Below are 18905 nucleotides of genomic sequence, written 5' to 3'. Positions count from 1 at the left end.
AAAGCCTCCAATGACTCTGAAAAGTGCTCCAGGTCAGCAGTTCTCAAAGGGGGTCCCCAGGCCAGCAGCATCACCTGGGAACTTCCCAGCAATGTTAGTTCTTGGGCCCAGACCTCCAGAGCCAGAAACTCCAGGGTAAGACCTAACGCGTGAGCTGACGCGTCTTCCAGGTGATTCTGATACATGTTAATGTCTGTGAACCACTGGCCTAGGAAAAAACCCAATTTTGAATCAGGAGAAGAGAGTTCTTCCAGGGCCTGTGGACTGGACTTTGGTGGGCATCCATCCAACGGACTCCCACCCCAGCTCTCGCTGAGGGACAGTGAGTGCGGGGGGGGGGGGGGGGTGAGGGGTCTAGGGACCCAAGAAGGAAGGTAGGGACCACGGCTTCTTCGTTCTTTATTGGACGCTCTGTAGATGTGGCGCAGGTCTAAAAGTTACACTGTTAAATAATTATTTAAAAACCAACCAGGATTAAGGCCCTGGTCCAGAGCTCCAACCAGAAGCAGAAAGGAATGGGGACGGTGGGCTGGGGGTGCTCCTCCAACATCACCCAAACCCGGCAAACGAGGATCCTAAGCTCTTTCACAGGCCAACCCGGGCACCGGCCCTTGGGCTGACCGTCGGACGCCTCTGGCTGCATCGCTATCAGGTCGGAACCAGCAAGGGGCTGGCTGGCAGGGCCAGCCGAGTCCAGACGTGGACAGAAGTGACTGGAAGGACAGGAGACGGACAGGTACCATCCAGCTGTAGATGAGATCACAGAGTGCAGCTAAGGCGGGGGCGGGGGGAGCTGGGGAGCAGTATTGCAGCAGTGCAGGGGTGCGGCCCCAGGGCCTGGCCCGCCGGCGAGGGCTCACACGTTGTGGGTCCTCCGGGTGAGCTGGGGCTCCTCGCCCACCACCTTGGACTTGAGGTGCTCCTTGTAGGCCAGGATGTCTCCCGGCCACTTGGTGATTGTCTGCTTCTCACAGACCCAGATTTCTTGTGCGACCTAGAAAGTCAATTCCAGGCTCAGCAATCCTGGCCGGCACTCCTCCCATCCCTGCCCAGTAGACTGTTCCAGGGGATTCTGGGAGGAAAGCTCCATAGCCTCCCATCCAGCCCCATATCCAGCCTCACAGGGTTACCATCTCAAAGTTCTTCGGGGTGGCCTAACCCAAGAGTAAGATTCCCCTGGAGCCCCCCAAGCCAGGACCTGCTGTGTCACCCAGACTTCCAGCTCCCTGGTGGGACCTAGGCCTGTTCTCCTATCCTTTTCTCCATCCCACCTTCCTCAATGCTTCAGAGAAATGACCAGCAGCTCTGGTCAATGGCCAGGGGCAGCCCTCTGTCACCCCAAGTCTTCTTGGTGTAATACTATTTCCAGGCTCAAGAATCTTGCAATAAAAAAGTACCCTGCTCTCCACACAGCTCCCTCACTGCCCCACAGACAGTGCCAAGGAGGCTAAGCCCCAAATAGCTACTGAAGAATTGAAGTATTTCTGCGAAGGTTTCCTAAGCTTCCCAAAGGATCAGAGATCTGGTCCTTTCCACGCTGTGTCCTGAGTCCTTGTTCCAAATATAATAACTACAGATTGAGGGCTCCCCACGTGCCATGGCTGTGTTCCACCTAACTGGCTCCCAGACCCCTCACTGACGCCTCCTGCCCGGCCAGGAGCCTCACCTGCTGAATGAGTCTGAAGTCATGGCTGACCAGCATCATCCCACCCTCGAACTCATTGATGGCGTCCGCCAGGGCGTCGATGGTCTCGATATCCAAGTGGTTGGTGGGCTCGTCCAAGAAGAGCATGTGGGGGTTCTGCCAGGCCAGCCAGGCTAGACACACTCGGCACTTCTGCCCATCAGAGAGGTTCCGGATTGGGCTCACCTGGGTGGAACCATGGTGTTTACAAACTTCGGTGTCACCCTCACTGCACCCCACTCACCTCTCCCCGTGGCCCCTCTCTTATCACCACTTTACGCAAAGGGAGGCTCAGCCAAGATCGCACAGCAAGATGGTGGCCCAGCTGCCGGACCCCCAAGGCCTGAAAGGGATGCATTGGGAAGCCTGGCGCCCTGCCCTGGCACAGACTCTTAATGCACTGGAGCGATGCTGGGGACCCTCAGTCCGGAGCTGGATCTGAAACTTGTTTTCTAGCTGTCAAGTCCCCTTGTCTTTAAATACCGGGATCCCCGCTGTCTGTAGGCAAGGCCGTGTCGGAGACGGGCCCGCTACCCCGGCTCCTTCCTTGAGACCCGTAAGCTCCACTCCACTGCAGCCCAGAGCGAAGGGGAGTGGAGCCGTCTCCGCCTCCCAGGGCTCCGGCCCACGCCCTCCACTGACCTGCTGTTTGCCACTGAGACCGTACCGCCCGATGATCTTCCTCATTTCTTCCTTCTCCTTGATCTCTGGGTAGCACTTCATCATATACTCCAGGGGCGAGAGGTCCAAGTCCAGCTGCTCTTGTAAATGCTACCGGAAAAAAGGAAGCCCCCCAGGTGGGACTGCTGTCCCCCTTCAGAAGGAACCCCGCTGGTGGCTCTTTACCTCCCCCCGGGGGCCTGCTGGAGCTTCCGGAAGCAGCTGGGGGTGGACCTGGGCGCCGTTCCCGCACCCCTGGCAACGCCCCACCCTGAGGACGCTACCTGATGGTAACGCCCTATCTTGACGTGGGAGTGTTTTCGGATCATCCCGTCGGTGGGGAGGAGCTAGGAAAGAGCACAGCGGTCCAGGGAAAGGTGAGCACACACACACACACAGAAACCCGGTCGGAAGCAGACGCCGGCAGAGAGGGGAAACAAACGTGTGTTCACACTGAGCAAGACTCCCACGACTCCCCCAGGAGGGTTCGCCCCACCACCTCCCACACTGCTGTGCTGGCCACGCTAGGAAGTTGGGAGATGCACCGAAGCGGACGTTTTCGAGGGAGGCGGACGCGCCCACGCTCTATTCAGCACGTGTTAAGAGGCTGCTATGGGAGGCCCCGCGCTGTACAGCACCTGGGTTCAGGTAGGGCACCCGTTTCCCACGGTAAAAACCCAGCCCCTCTGCTCGGAACGCTCTGCGGGAAACCACAGGCGGCCCGCGTGCATTCGTTCTCTCACACTCACTCACACAGACGTCCCCAGCCTTCTCCCAGAGAAAACTGCCCGGTGCTGACACCCCACCCCGCAGATGGCCCCCCATCGCCAGGCCGCTCGGGCCCTCCAGGAGCCGTGCCGCTGCTCGTACCCTCGCTCTTGCGTCTGCTCTGGGCAGCCGCACGCCCCGACGTGGCACCGTACCTCCCCAGTCAGCAGCTTCAGAAGAGTGGACTTCCCGGCTCCATTGGGCCCCACCAGAGCCACTCGTGTGTCGAGATCGATCCCGAACTCCAGATTGTTGTAGATGCAAGGCTGAGGCAGGGAGAGAAAGGGACACCAGGCTAGGGAGCCGACCGACCTGACTGGCAGACCACGCCCGCTGGGACCCCATCACCATGGTGGGGTGGGGGGTGGGGGCAGCTCTCAGGAGACCCCCGCCCACCACCTCCACCCCCAACCCAGCTGGGCAGTCTTCCTTCCCGGGACCCGAGGGGGGGCCACTCTAAGTCCCTGGACGAGGCACCCCAGGCTGCCACACCTGAACACCCCTGGCACCGCATGGGTCAGTAGGTGTGGTCCGCAGAGGAGACTCCTCTTGCCGGTTGACTGGCACCTCGTGAAACGTGCCCCGGCCCCCCACCCGCACCCAGTACTCACCCCATCCTTTGTATACTTGAAGCTGACGTTCTGCACCATGATGACGGGCGGAGGGATCTTGCCGCACGGGGGGAAGTAGAAGGACAGGGTCTGGGAAGAGGAGGGGCCTCACTGAGTCAGGTCCTTCGGCGTCCACCTCCCCTCAGGCCACCCAACGCTGCCGGGGGCCCTACCTTGTCGCTCACAACCCTCTCTGTCAGGCCTGAGGCCATCATTTTCTGTAGCGTCTTCTCCTTGCTCTGGGCCTGCCGGGCCAGCTTGGCACTGCCATGACCAAACCTGGCGATGTAGTTCTGCAAGAGACCAGACAGGGGCACCCGTCCTAAATGCAGGGGGAACCGAGGACAGCGTCTTCTTGAGCCCCCGAGCCCCCCCTCTGGGTGGCTCCTGGGTGGGTGCCCGCCCTACCTTCATGTGCGCAATCTGATCCTGCTCCCAGTGAAACCGCTTCATCTGATTCTCTTCCAGCTCCAGCCGTGTCTTCACATACTGATCGTAATTACCCTGCAGAAAACGCACCAGGGGAGAAGGGCAGCTTCAGCCTGGCTCCTGGGTTCTCACTCGGGGTTCAGGGGGATGCGACAGGCAGCTGCCTTGGCTCTGGCTCCAAGACCGTGCAGTGGGGAAAGAGGAAGGCCATTAAGAACCTGAACCTGAATCTAACCTAGAGCCTGATCTTTAGATTGTGTGCCTCCCGTTCTTAGCTTAGCCAGAGCAGGGATCCAGACTGGATCCTCAGGTGAGCCATAAGGACACCCACAGCACTGGCAGGAGCCTTCCACGCGCACCTCCTCCTACTCCCACCCCGAGGCTGACGCGTCCTGCGGACCACAAGCCCTGCCGCCAGGTGGGAAGACTCAGACCAACCAGAGTGAAGGCCTGGACTGCCATGGTTTTCTACCTGCAAAAACCTGGACTCGGCCGAAAGCCATCGGCAAGGGTCTGACAAATACGTTACAGGATAGCCCCACCATGACTTAGGAAGCAGTCACAGAAAAGAACAAGGTTGATTTACTCACAAGGAAAGCAGTCCACCACACATTAAACTTTAAACACAGAAGCACACTTAAGACTACAAGTGTGATACGCACACATGCGATTTTCTACAAAGGCTTGAAGGTACACGTGAAATTTCTGAAAGACTGTTCAAGAAACTATTAATACTCCCATGGCACGTCCAATACAGAGGACTTCTATTTTCCATTTTTATTTCATACATTTTCCTCTTTTTTAAAATACGAAAAAAAAAAAGAAAAGGTACAGCAGAAAACTGGGCTGTTGAGGTCCTGGCTCCCATTCATCATGCACGGGTGGGTCATGTGCTGACTCCCACCAAGCAGAGTTAAGCAGCCACTCGAGAAGCCACAGAGCAGCAAGGCCGCCTGGGCACCAGCAAAAGTCAACCTCTTTGCATAAGGCAAACACACATCACACACACAGGCTGCCAATCCATGGCCTATGGCCTGAAAGCAATTACTTTGGGACGAAAATAAAACAGGCTGCAGAGCTCCTCGTCCGCGTCTTTTTATAGCAATAGGTAGGAAAGGGCTGCTAAGTCTCCTTTTTTTTTTTTAAAGGAGACCTTCAAGGAATGGGAAGCACAGGAGCTACCGTGGAGAAGCGGGGCGCACTCACCGTGTAATACTTGAGTTTCTTGTTGTGCATGTGAATGATGTTGGTACAGACGCCATTCAGAAAGTCCTGGGAGTGGGAGACGAGGACCAGGATCCGCTTGAAACTGCAAAGCCAGAGCAGCAGTCAGGGACGAGCGCAAAACCGCCACTGGTTCACAACAGGGGAGCTGCTCAAGGTCAGGCCCAGAAAACCTTCATCCTCTCCCATCCCTACACCTGAGCATCCTTTAGCTTCAGTGGCCACTTGCCAGCCCTCAGCAAGCACCTAAGCCACCAGGGCACAATCTGCCTGCAGGACACTGCATGCCTCAGGCTTCTGTTCTAATTTTCCCCAGAGCGGAGATGGTGGTAACAGCAATGGTAAAATCAAAAGCATATGCACACAACCACCCATCAACACATCTCAAACCACGGGTGGGAAGAACTGGAACAAGGACAGTGAAGATCACCGGCTCTTCTTTTCAAAGAAGGTACCAAGTCACTGAAGAGCCCATGGAAAGCTGCCTTCTAGAATGAGGGCACTATTCCAGGTTGTTTGGCTTTCTGGCCGTTAGGACCATATGGGCTATTTTTCCCTTTGTCACTGCATCATGATCTTAGATGGGAATCCCTGTTTAGATGACATATATTTATACATACACCTACAGTTAAGAAAAAATATAGCCTTTAATAAAGATGTATTTTAAATAATGGGAAAAATCAAAAAGGCAAAACAAAAAACCTCATATATTTCAGACTAAACAAAAACAAAAAGCCTGCCCTAAAGGTGCTTACTGCCCTTCCAATCCAGAGGTCACTGTGCCCCCACTTCTGTCCATCTCCCCTGCTCTAGCGCTGCCCTTTCTGCTCAGCCGCCTCCCTTGGACTCTGCTCAGCAACCCCTTCAGGACCCGCCCCCTGCAACCGCAGCCCCGCCCCCTTACGTCTTTAGCTCCTCCTCCAACCACACACAAGCATCGAGGTCCAGGTGGTTGGTGGGCTCGTCCAGGAGCAGCATGAAGGGCCGGATGAAGAGGGCTCTGAAGAACAGGAAAGGAAACAGCACCACTTAAGTCTAACCGGGGCTACACAGGAGGGGACAGACAGCCTGCCTACTCCTGTAACTCTGGTCAGGCCTGCAGAGTCCTGAAATCAACTCCAGGCTCTAGACCTCAGAGGAAAGTGAGAACTCGGTGAGAAACCAGAGATAAAGAGTGGGGGTTAAAGGGCAGAAAAGAGAGCTGAGAAGCAGAGAGAAGACGCAGGCTGGAGATCATGCTATAAAAGTCCTCTGAGTGCTGACGTAAAAGTTAAACCTAACTGGTTAACAGGTTAAACCCAACTGGTGGGCCTGCCAGACTCTAGCAAGGAAGCCCAAGAATGCTCTCTCTTTCCTTCTTTCTTTCTTTTGTCTTTTGGGGGCTGCACCTGTGGCATATGGAAGGTCCCAGGCTAGGGGTCCAATTGGAGCTGCAGTTGCCAGCCTACACCACACACAGCTCATGGCAACACCGATCTTTAACCCACTGAGCAAGGCCAGGGATCAAACCCTGGCATACTAGCCAGGTTCACTTCCACTGAGCCACAATGGGAACTTCAAGAATGTTCTTTTCTTGGATGGAATCTCAAGACAGAAGAAACAAAGGGAGACCGCTGGTTCCCGCACTTGCAGTCAACACACCTGCAGAACTTTTTGGAAATAAGATTACTGGACATCAAACCCCAGCATTCTGACTGCACATATCTGAAGTCTCAAGAGACCAGGAAATCTGTATTCTTAAAACCTTGTTAGGTGAACCGGAGGCACTAATCGTTATTAGCACACAAAACCACGGCGCTCACGTCCTAAGGCACCCAGCAGCAGCCTCGCTAAGCAGTGTATCAAGTCTCACCCATGCACTTGGCAGAGAACGGTGGGGTGAGGAACCACTTACTAAACTGGGGACTTCCAGGGATCTGCTGGGGGAATAATGGTCTACAGAAACTTGCTTGGTCTGGGTCACAGGAAGCTAAGAAGGACAGATACCTTAAGAGCTAACATTTTTCCTATGCAGCAAGAATTAGAAGGACTGGAGCACAAAAAAGGGTTGGAAGGGAGTGAAAACGAAGGAAAGAAACAGCTCTACTCTACCATTTTACCCAGGACTGGTTCCAGGATCCCTAAACACCGTGCCGCGCCGGAAGTCCAACACGACCACTTCATCAGGAAGCTCTCTCCTTCGCTCATGCACCCAGCCTCTGCTCCCACACTGGCAATATCAGCGTCCCAGTTGGCACTTACTGCCCATCAAGCCCTTCCTGTGCAGTTCCAGTGGGGTGAGCACTTAACCCTGAGAGAGCCGGGGCACTACGGAGGGTGGAGGAGGGAGACTCACCTGGCAAGGGCAACCCGCATCCTCCAGCCCCCACTGAAGTCTTTGAGCTTCTTGCGTTGCATGGCAGGTGTGAATCCCAGTCCGTGCAAGATCCGTGAGGCCCTCATCTCCGCCTTGTCTGCATCCAGCTCCTCCAGGCGCTCGTAGAGCTCTAAGAGCTTCTCACACTCGGCTGTGGGCAGCGCATGGCCTGTGAGGCTCCCTGGGCCTCTCCCGGGAGGAAGCCCACCCCCGCGCCCTGGGTCCAAAGCCCTACCGTCCTCGTGAGCCAGCCGCTCAGCCTCCCTCTCCAGCATGGCCCGCTCCGTGTCGACCTCCATCACACACTGCAAGGGCGTCTTGTCGCTAGGGGGCATCTCCCGGGTCAGGTGGTAGATGTCAATGTGCTCGGGGATGGGCACTTCGCGCTTCCCGATAGCAGAGAGCAGCATGGACTTTCCTGCGCGGGCAGGCAAGGAACAGGAAGAGAGGCGACGCTCGGCACCCGTCTGCTTGTCATTGCCCTACATCAGCCCCTCCACTCCGGCCAAACGCGACCTCACCAGTCTGAGTCCTCTCCTTGCCTTCATCCGTCCAGTTCAAATCCTGTTACTCTGCCATCCCTGCCCCCATCCTTGGGCGCCTTTCCCACTTTCCTCCAATTCGAGTCCCAGCCCTCCTCCGGGAGCCTGTCCGTCTACAGCCGCCTCCCACTGCTGCCCCCCGCCCTCCCACCCGTCTCCAGCACCTCCTGTCTCTAACTACTCCTGTGGGACTTAGCACAGGACTGCTCCCTACTGCTAGTTCCTCTGCCCTGGGCCTAGCTGGTCAACCCCCACCCCTTCCTGTAGACTCCTAGGTTTGTACAAAGCTGGTGCTAAGCAAACACTTGCTGAGAGACAGAGGAGCCAAGGAGCAATACCTCCCACCTCGCCTTCCAAGGGCCTCACCAATTCCATTTAAGCCAATGAGGCCATAGCGACGGCCTGAGTTTAATTCCAGTTTGGTGTCACTGAGCAGCTCTTGACCGTGGAAGGTGAGGGAGAGGTTGATGATGTGGGCATCGGTACTGTTGGGGTGAGAGGCGAGCACGCCAGTGACAGCTCGAGCAGCAGCTTTCTTCATTTCAAAGTCCTCTAGCTCCTTGGTTAGCAAATCCACTTCTGGGGGCAGAAAAGCAAAGCAGTTTGGGAAGAGGGCTGAGAGAGACTACGCTCTCACACCAAACGGTCTGTCTTACAGCACAGGAGAGCTCAGTCTGTGCAGCATCAGCCTTTCAATCTGCGGGTCCCGGGTTCAGGCTCCGATTCAGGCTTTTGCGGCTTCAGCCCTTCTTTAAGTTACCAAAGAGTGTCCCAAGGCTGAACAAGGCATGTCCTGAAGGACCTGGGTCAAGATCAGGTTGAGCTGACTCAGATGTTTCACAAGCTTTAAACAGGGTGCACACTGATACAGATCTGCCCTGGTGTCCTGCTTTCATGGACATTTTTTACTTCGCAATTTGTCCTTTCAATTCTAACTTCTTTTGTTCTCAGATGATTTAATGGATGGTAGGAACGGCTCGAACTCCAAGTTGCCCTACACTGAGTGTGTGTTAAAGAATTAGTACTAATGTCCAAAAGAAAGCAGAGAGGTGCCATTCTCTTGCTCCATGACCCAGAGAACTTCCAAATGGTGCTTCCAAAAAGCTTGGCTGCCCGTAAGGGACCAGCGTGAGGAAACGCAGAGGGACTAGCGGCAGGCAGAGCCAAAGCTGGGAAAACCAGCGGTTTCAAGTCTGGAGGGTTTCAAAGATGCAAACTGACCATGAGAAAAGAGATGCTGTTCTGCCTTTGTGGTTTTTTCAGGCATGACTACATTTTCAGGCTAGGAAGAGCTACTAATATTAATGGCTTTCCCTTTTTTTTTTTTTTTTTTTTTGCTGTGCCTATGGCATGCAGAAATTCCTGGGCCACGGATCAAACCCACACCACAGCTGTAACCGGAGCCACAGCAGTGACGATGCCAGATCCTTAACCTGCTGAGCCTAGAGGAAGCTCCTCTTAAAGGCTATTACTAACTGGCTAGCTGCTGAGTTTTCCTCTGGGCCTGGGACTGTGCTCCACCATCATTCCGCATCTAATCGCATCCGCATAACCCTTACGAGGTATAAGCTTACTACCCTCATTTTAGAAAGGAAGAGGTTTCATAACATAGTCGAGGTCAAACAGGCTAGTGTGACAGAGCCAGAATTTGAACCAGGGTTTGTCTGACCCCAAAGCCATGACTTGTAACTATTTCATTACATTACTTTTCCATATAAAGGAAAGTGCCCTCAAAGTACTGTCGAGAGGGAGACAGAGACGACAGTAGAGTCTTGATGAGCATCTTCCAAGAAGAAGGTGACCTATTAACCTTTTTGGGAAGGAGTCAAAAACTACACATGAGGTTCTGCTACTATGAGACTTTTCTAATTTTTCAGGCTTTGTTATCCTTGCCTGTGCCTCCAAGGTGATGCTGCAGGAGAACCCCTGAAATGAGAAAGCCCATGTGCTTGTCCTTATGAAGGATACAGATGGCGTAGGAGCGGGGAAGTGCCCTCCCAGGACAGGCAGGAGCGCCCTCCAAGGGAGAGGGTGTGGAGTGTCTTAGGTCGCTCTCCAAGCGCCCCATCCTGTCAGGAGGTTACCACTGCTGGTGCCAGTACCCACCCTGCCGCTGAACCTGCTCTGCCTGCCATGAGCCGGCGGAGGGCAGGGACTGTCCTGCCAGACAGATGGCAGTCCCTCCCCCTCTCCCTCAGCAAGCAGCTCAGTGTATGTACACCTCCGGTGCCCGGTGAACACAGGCCGACCTTGCTTTACTATATTTCCTTTACCCTGCTTCGCAGACACTGCAATTTTGACAGATTGAAGGTCGGGGGAAACCCTGTGTCGAGCGCGTCTATGAACACTTTCCACCAGCCTTTCCTCCCTTGCCTGTGTCTCATTTTAGACCTTATCAAAGTATTTCAAACTTTCTTTTCGTTATTATTATATTTGTTACGGTTGTGATCTTTGATGTTACAACTCACTGAAGGCTCCTGTGAGGACTAGTATTTTTTTTTTTTAGCAATAAAGTACTTTTAAATTAAGGTCTCAACACTTTTTCTTACACATAAGGCTACTGCACACTTAGGAGACTACCAAGTAGAGTGTAAACAGAACTTTCATATGCACTGGGAAGGAAACCTAAAAATCTGTGGGACTCACTTTATCACAATATTTGCTTTATTTGGTGCTCTGGAACCCAACCCACAATATCTCCAAGGTCTGCCTGTACTTTTCAAATGGAGGACAAATCTTTTGTCTCGACTGGTGAAGGGAATTTAAAAATCTCCTTCCCACACAGTTGAGTTTCCCCAGCCCCACTTTGTGCCAATCCCTATTCTAGATGTTAAGGAAATGGTGCAGGGAGAATTTTATCATCCAGATTACAAGCTGCTAAACTGTCCCTAAAGGGCCAGATAGTAAATATGTTGGGGTTTGCCGCAGCCCAAATGGCAAAATCAAAACTATTATGTAGGTAAATATATATACATATATATTACCATTTGAAACATAGCCACTTAAAAAAGGTAAAAACCATTCTTAGCCTGAGAGGGGAGGGGCTTTAAAAAGGGCTGGCCAGGAGTTCCCGTTGTGCCTCAGTGGTAATGAATCCGACTAGCATCCATGAGGAAGCGGGTTCGGATCCCTGGCCCTGCTCAGTGGCTTAAGGATCTGGCACTTCTGTGAGCTGTGGTGCAGGCTGCAGATGCAGCTCAGATCTGGCACTGCTGTGGCTGTGCCATACGCTGGCAGCTACAGCTCCAATTTGACCCCTAGCCTAGAAACTTCCATAGGCTGAAGGTGTGGCCCTGAAAAAAAATAAAATTAAAAGGCCTGGCCAGATTTCGCCAACTGCCTGTTTCTGTAAAGAAAGTTTTATTGGAACACAGCCACACCCACCATTCACATACTGTCCATGTCCATTACAACGGCAAAGCTGAACAGCTGCATCAGAGACCACATAGCCCGCAAGGCTACACATTTACTATCTGGATCTTTACAGAGAAAGTTTGCCAATACCTGGTCTATAGCTCCATCTGCTCAGGCGAGAAGATCAAAAGTAAGGGGAAAGCTATACAGCCAACCCTCAGTATCCAGTTTCATCCACAGAATGAACCAACTGTGGATTAAAAAAAAAAAAAATTTCGGGAAAGTTCCAAAAAGCAAAACTTGAATTTGCCACACGCCGGCAACCTTTCCATAGCATTTACATTGCATTGGGTGTTATTAGTAATTCAGAGATGTACTAGGTCATATGCAAATACCGCACATACTATCTTACATGAGGGACTCGAACATCTGTGGATTTTGGTATCTGCAGGGATACCAATTCCCAGCAGACACTGAGGCACAACTTGATACAATTTTCTCTTGATCTCTCCCAGTTTACAGCCTCTATGACCTAAATCATCTCCTGAGCTTCAAAACTAAGACTTAGGAGTTCCCGTCGTGGCACAGCGGAAACAAATCTGACTAGTGTATGTGAGGATGCAGGTTCGATCCCTGGCCTTGCTCAGTGGGTCGGGGATCCTTCATTGCTGTGGCTGTGGTGTAGGCCGGCAGCTGTAGCTCCAATTCCACCCCGAGCCTGGGAACCTCTATATGCTGCAGGTGTGGCCCTAAAAAGCAACAACAACAACACAACAAAACTAAGACTTAGATCTCCCTGTTCTAGCCTACAGTATCCTAGAAAACAGGCTCAAAAAATAAGTGAATAGCACCGAATATATGGAAAAGGGATTCTGGAATAACCTTCATCAGAGAGGACACTGCAGACTTCACAAGCAGCCCCTTTCTACTCCCTCTCCAGACAGGGGACCAGCTGAACTCCAGTGCCCATCTTGAGGAGTCTCACACTCTAAAGAAGGCTGAACGGTCTGCAAGAAGTTACTGTCTTTGCTATTTATCTTGGTCTTTCCACTCCTTTCTACCTAAAGAAGGCCATGTGGCAAAGGCAACTGGTAAAGGTTGGAGAATGATGACCTGCAACATTAACTAATCCCAAACTTAGAGAAGAGAGGGGACCCATTATGAAAGCAGAAATGACCTTGGGTCACTGGCAATAAGAAATGTTTTGAGAGTGCTTTGAGGAAAACCAGATTTCATTTTCAGAACAGTAGCTCCCTGAGGAAGCAGGGTGAAGACCAACCCTCCCTCATCACCGAGAGAGGGAGACTACAGCTAGTTCCCCCGAAAAATTCTGGTTTCCTAGGGAGAGGGGTGCAGAAATTTGTAACAGGAACGGTGGACGATAGTCTCAAAGTGGGATTCAGCTTTCTCCCTTTCCAACTCATCCAGCAAGCAGCCACAGAGCTGATGACAGATTCTGCTAATCCCTGGTTCATAAGGACCTAGGGGGAACCCTGTCTACTTTATAGATCCCGATTCAGCCTGCTTGTTCACTCCCATCACTCTTAACCTCCCATCCCTCCACTACTCTGGCCAGGAAGAAAACTTTCCCACAGTCTGACTCTTCGACACTAGCTTTCCCTCGTAATTCTTATTTAATTTGGAGACAACTCCTACCACTCAATTCTCTCCTCTCAATCATTTTTAACTCCTTTTTCCTCTTTTAAAAAATTTTTATGGCTGCACTTGCAGCACATGGAAGTTCCTGGGCCAGGGACTGAATTCGAGCCGGAGCAGCACGGCAAGGCTGGATCCTTTAACACATTGTGTTGGGCTGGGGTCAAATCCAAGCCTTTGTAGCAACCCAAGCCACTGCAGTCAGTTTCTTAACCCACTGTGCCACAGCAGAAACTCCTAACCCTTCCTTTTCTGAATTCCTACCTGTCTGTTGTAATTCGCACTAGTAATTGTCCTTTCTTCTTTGCACTTATATTTAGTATCTCTGTCTGCAAGGCTGATGACACACACACACATAAAAGCATCACCCAAGACATGGTCCCTGCACTCAAAAAGCAAACAATTTAGATGAATAAAGAAAGGTAACAACACAGAAAAAGTAACACTGTAGATAATACAGGGGCACAGTGAATGGTAATATTATTGACGTCGGGTTTGATTGGGAAAGATTTTACCATCTTGAGCTGGGCCCTGAGAGAAATGTCAAATATAGCTAGCATAAAAATTGTGGTCTTAAAACCTCAGTGTGGAAACGGACAGAAGTATGGTGACTATTTAAGGGACGAAATACTCTGGATGGAGGCTGGTTTAGAGGGAAGGGTTTTCAGGGGGCAAGGAAGAAGACTGGGATAGACTGCCAAGGGCCTAGAATATTCTTTACCACACTCTGCCCTGTTCCCTCATCTAAAATGCAAGTTATGGAGTTCCCGTCGTGGCGCAGCGGTTAACGAATCCGACCAGGAACCATGAGGTTGCAGGTTTGGTCCCTGCCCTTGCTCAGTGGGTTGACGATCCGGCGTTGCCGTGAGCTGTGGTGTAGGTTGCAGATGCGGCTCGGATCCTGCGTTGCTGTGGCTCCGGCGTAGGCCAGTGGCTACAGCTCCGATTAACTCCTAGCCTGGGAACCTCCACATGCCGTGGGAGCGGCCCTAGAAATGGCAAAAAGACAAAAAAATAAATAAATAAATAAAATGCAAGTTATGAGAAGGCAGACAACGCTTACAGTACCTCAGCATTTAGCACAGTGTCTGGTACTTGAAAACATTCACAACAGAAAAGGCATCTCTTTACCAGGAAGAACCCATAAAACAATACATACATTTCTCTCTTGTTGGTATAGTCACTCCCTCTGGGAGGACAAGGGTATAATGTGACAGAGAGCCTGGCACACTGACCACCATGTGTAGAAGTGGAAACTGAGAAAGGAGCAGAGAACTGACCTCCTTCTCAAAGTCTGGTAGACAGAGCAGCGAGGCAGCACAACTCCCATATTTGCTTGCCACTGAGTATGTGAGAACTTTTGTGTTCAGTTTCCTTGATCAATAACAGGATGGCACAAGCTCCAACTCTACTGGTTTGGTTCATCATGAAAAGTTTCGTGGCACCAGATACATCCTCCAGTGCCCCCAGCATCCGGCCTCTGACTCCAGCTGGGGCATCCATAAGTCGTAGCAACCATCCCAGGAACCCACCTCTCCCTCAATTCACCTGTGGTCTCTCGGCCATTGGCCTCCTCATTTTTCTCCTCTGCCACCAGTGGTTCTGTGACAGCATCTCCGTTTTCTTCGTGTCCTTTTCTGGGCCGCTGTCGTGCTTTGGCAGCTTCCTTCTTTTTGGCTGCCTTCTTCTTGGCCAGGTCCGAGGGCATAGTGATGAACCACAGGGGAACGTTACTGCTCTTTCAGGAAGCCTGAAGGAAGGCAAAGACCCCCAAATTCTAAACTTCCGCAGAGTGCCTGGACCTCGCTCCATCCCTCTCCAGTATTTCCTCGCGAGCCTCCGATACCCAGCTCCGCCCCAGCCTAGTCAGTCCCAACTCTGTCGGGATCTCTCAGGCCAAGTCTGATCCTCGGCCACGCTTTTAATCTCAACATCTCTCCCCTCCGGCTTTGTCCACCAATCCCCACGGACTGCCTCACTCTGGAAACGCTCCTCCTTCCAGGGCCTCCAGTTAGGGACCAGGTTCTGCCCCTCGGCACAGGTTCCGCTCTCCAGTTTCCCCACAACTTGGCGCTCCACTCTGCAACCGGCCGGCTCACTTTCCCGGGCTTCCACCTCCCGTCCGCCTCCAGTCTCCTTCCCGTAGTCCCCCCTCCACACCACCTAGCCGTCCGGTCCAGCTTCCTCCCGGGGCGTCCTCGTCCTCCCCCGCTGAGTTTCCTTAGGGTCTCCGCACTCGCCAGCCCCGAACCTTCCCCAGCCCCCGCCCGTCAGCGTCTCTCTCTAGGTCCCTTCTTCTCTCCGGTAGCCGTCTCCATCCTGGCCTAGTCCTTCCACCCTCTTCTGGTTCCCCCACCCCCGCCAACCCTCACCGGCCGGCACCCCCCACCCCCCAACGCCCCTTCCCCCAACTCACTGGGCCTCGCCGCTCGGCCTCTGTCGCAACAGAGCTGCTCCTTGAGCTCCTCCGCGTGCGGCCGGCTCACCAGCCAATCACAGCCTCGCGCGGCTCTCGGCGCGCCGCCGCGCAGACTCCTGGGAAGTGTCGTCCTCCAGCTGCGTCGACCTAGGCTGAGACCCCGCCTCAAGAACTACCCGGTATCCCAGGGGCCTCGCGGGTCGGCGTGACGTCATCAGGATGCGCGGGGCTGGAGGAATTGGAGTCCAAGAGCGCTCTGGCAGCGGCCTCCTTGGGGCAGTGGAAGCTGCAAATTCCGGCTTGCTCCTCGGAGAAGCGGTTGGGCCTTCCAGGCTACCCCACCTCTGGAAAATCTGTTGAATTATGCAGATACCGAGTTCATAGGGCGGCCCAACCAGCTCAGACAGCAGGGCCAGCGACTACACTTCCCAACAGGCCTCAGGCAGGAATTGGGTGGAAACAATGGGGGAGCGTAGAGGAGGGAGGTGGGAGGAGGAGGAGGAAGAGAGAGGCGGCTGGTGAGAGGGGGAAGAAGCTCATCACTACGAAGATGATGCGAAGAACAGAATGCTTTCATGAAAGAAAGGCGCCCTTGTTTCATGAAACGGAGATTTTAGGGGCTGGTCCAGTTTCAACCAAACTTTTCCAAGGTGCCCAAGTTGTTCCTGAACCTTGGCAGCGGCGCCTACCCACCCTAGAATTGTTAGGTTTCCATGCAAGTCCAGTACATTTGATGGGGAAAGCCCTGAGGTAAAAAAACCAAAACAAAACATGACCGTTTTCTGAGTTTAGCTTATTATCAGCTAGCCACGTGACCTAGCCCGTTACTTTTCCTTTGAATCTCACTGTTTAAATTCTCCCACAGACTTGTCATAGCCTACATTGCAAGTCCCAGATTTGAAACCTCAAACCCTGCTCCAGATTCCTGACCACCCCTGTTTCACTGTCAGTGACACAGCAGGAGGGAAGCAAAAGAAGCTGTCACTCCTCTTGAGCTCTTTCTCCAAAAGTGCACTCCTCCTTTTAAAAAATGAGCTCACTGAATTTGCTTGGTGGCTCAGCAGGTTAAGGACCTGGATTGTCACTGCTGTGGCACAGGTCTGATCCCTGGAACAGCCAAAAAAAAAAAAAAAAAATTAAAAAGTGAGCTCACCACAACTCCTATACATCTAGTTTTCCTGCTCAAACTTGGTGCTCCAGTAGAATCTAGTTACTTACATTTCAGAAGACATGCTATTTCACACCTCTGCCTTAGAGCTTGCCTTTTCCTAGAATACCCTCCACCAACTAAGGGCATACTATGTGTCAGGCTCAGAGCTAGATGCTAGAGCTGCAATGGTCACAAGTCATTCCCTGACCTCAGGGAGCTCACAGTTAAGAGTGCCAACTAAAAACTCACTTGCAGGAAGTTCCTGTTGTGCCTCAGGAGTAATGAGCCCGACTAGTGTCCATGAGGATGCAGGTTTGATCCCTGGCCTTGCTCAGTGGGTTAAGGATCTGGCGTTGCCCGTGAGCTGTGGTCTAGGTCGAAGATGCTGCTCAGATCCTGCGTTGCTGTGGCTATAGCGTAGGCCAGCGGCTGTAGCTCTAATTCAACCCTTAGACTGGGAACTTCATATGCCGCAGGTGCAGCCCTAAAAAACAAAACACACACACACACACACACACACACACACACAACTGTTACTTGCCATCTGGTTCTACAACAATGACGTCACTAGCCACTGCTGTCACTCACCATCAACACACTCTGAAAGGAGTTCTGGGCAGAGATCAAGAATGAGGCACTCTGTTCTTAGGGGAAAACTTGCAGAACTGGCCTTCAGATGTTTTCAGAAAAATTTTATGAGCCCAATTCCTTGCACCTTCTCATATCTAGAAAAGCGCTAAGATCATTAGCGGAGACATGTGCTCCATGTGACCAGCAGCAACCTTCTGCCAAAACATGTGCTTGGTTGCATGTACCCCCCCCTTCACTAAAATCATCTATATACTCACCTCCCCCCACCTCTTCAGAGCAGTTCCTTAAAGCCATCTGAGAGTTGTCTCCAAGGCTATAAATAAAACTTCTTAGGCCCCAAGTAAAACTTAACTCTCACATCGTTCATTTTTTTCAGCCAACAAGAGGGAACATTGAGAAAGTAAACAGATCATGATATTCAGATGATAAGTGCCATATGGGCAAAAGCATTGTTTTAGGTAAAGAAATATATAGACATAGTTAACGGACTGCAAAGCCCTTCTTTACAAAGCAAGGAAATTATATACGGTTGTGGCTCACATAAAATTGCTCATCCAAGCACTGAACCTCCTGGGAGGCAGGCCTCTCCCAGCCTCATTCATATTTGTGGTTACAGCCAGGTTACAGGTTTCAGAGAATTCAAATTAATTACACTCTTTCATTTATGCCATGACATTTAATCCCCCCAACAGACTCTACAGTGGGTGTTATTATCATTTTACAGATTGGAAATGAAGGCACAGAGCTGTTAACACTGCAGGTAGGACAGTGCCAGAATCTGAAGCTCAAATCTTCTGGCTCTGGAACTCCAAGTTTGTAAAATGATGCTTGATGGGAAGAGAAGGACTATCCAGTTACTTCTCTGAATCCACCTGCAGAGCAACCCATCACGTCCATGATTTCCCATGAATTAACTGTTGCCGGGCATGGAGTTCCCTTTGTGGTGCAGCGGAAAAGAATCCGACTAGGAACCATGAGGTTGCAGGTTTGATCCCTGGCCTCGTTCAGTGGGTTAAGGATTGCTGTGAGCTGTGGTGTAGGCCGGCAGGTGTAGCTCCGATTAAACCCCAGCCTGGGAACCCTCATATGCCACAGGTGTGGCCCTAAAAAGACAAAATAAAATAATAAAAAACAACAGTTGCTGGGCAAAGTCTCCTTCAGCACAGCAAGCGTGTCTTAGAAAGCTTGGACGTTCTGCCATCCCCACTCGGGGTTCTCTTGCAGGTAACGGATCTGGGCATGAAGGGATAGAAATGGGGAAATAAGACTGAGAGTGATAGGAGGAGAAAAGGACTGGCTAAGCTGGAAGTAGGAAATGAAGAGTCCTGATTCTTCACTTAAAATATGAAGAAACTGGAGTTCCCGTTGTGGCGCAGTGGTTAATGAATCCAACTAGGAACCATTAGGTTGCGGGTTCGGTCCCTGCCCTTGCTCAGTGGGTTAATGATCTGGCGTTGCCGT

The 18905-nt window shown here is 52.1% G+C and overlaps 1 protein-coding gene across 4 annotated transcripts; it reads right to left on the bottom strand.

The window, feature by feature from the left end:
- Positions 1-382: 382 nt before the first annotated feature.
- ABCF2 (ATP binding cassette subfamily F member 2) lies at positions 383-15856 on the bottom strand. 4 transcript variants are annotated; one of them, XM_047763287.1, is made up of 16 exons: positions 15701-15856; positions 14833-15034; positions 8641-8853; positions 7968-8150; positions 7712-7883; positions 6281-6376; positions 5359-5461; positions 4132-4227; positions 3897-4016; positions 3724-3813; positions 3268-3378; positions 2629-2691; positions 2327-2455; positions 1667-1870; positions 861-994; positions 383-747 (listed from the first exon to the last, which is right to left on the bottom strand). In XM_047763287.1, the coding sequence occupies exons 2-16, from the start codon at positions 14990-14992 to the stop codon at positions 576-578; spliced, it is 2046 nt and encodes a 681-aa protein (XP_047619243.1). In that variant the 5' UTR covers positions 14993-15034; positions 15701-15856; the 3' UTR covers positions 383-575. The 4 variants fall into 4 exon arrangements, with proteins under 4 accessions (XP_047619243.1, XP_047619244.1, XP_047619245.1 ...); XM_047763288.1 differs by lacking the exon at positions 15701-15856 and adding an exon at positions 15448-15485; XM_047763289.1 differs by lacking the exon at positions 15701-15856 and adding an exon at positions 15264-15411.
- Between the last annotated feature and the right edge of the window lie 3049 nt (positions 15857-18905).

Source organism: Phacochoerus africanus, chromosome 16, assembly GCF_016906955.1.
Source record: "Phacochoerus africanus isolate WHEZ1 chromosome 16, ROS_Pafr_v1, whole genome shotgun sequence".
NCBI lineage: Eukaryota > Metazoa > Chordata > Mammalia > Artiodactyla > Suidae > Phacochoerus > Phacochoerus africanus.
This window is presented reverse-complemented; position numbering and strand designations above follow the sequence as displayed.

Coding starts and splice junctions, on each gene's coding strand:
- ABCF2 (XM_047763287.1), bottom strand. CDS start 14,992: ATGCCCTCGGACCTGGCCAAGAAGAAGGCAGCCAAAAAGAAGGAAGCT. Junction 6,377..7,711: donor ATGCGGGTTGCCCTTGCCAG/GTGAGTCTCCCT, acceptor CCTGTTCTTCAG/AGCCCTCTTCATCCGGCCCT. Junction 995..1,666: donor ACTTCAGACTCATTCAGCAG/GTGAGGCTCCTG, acceptor TTGACTTTCTAG/GTCGCACAAGAAATCTGGGT.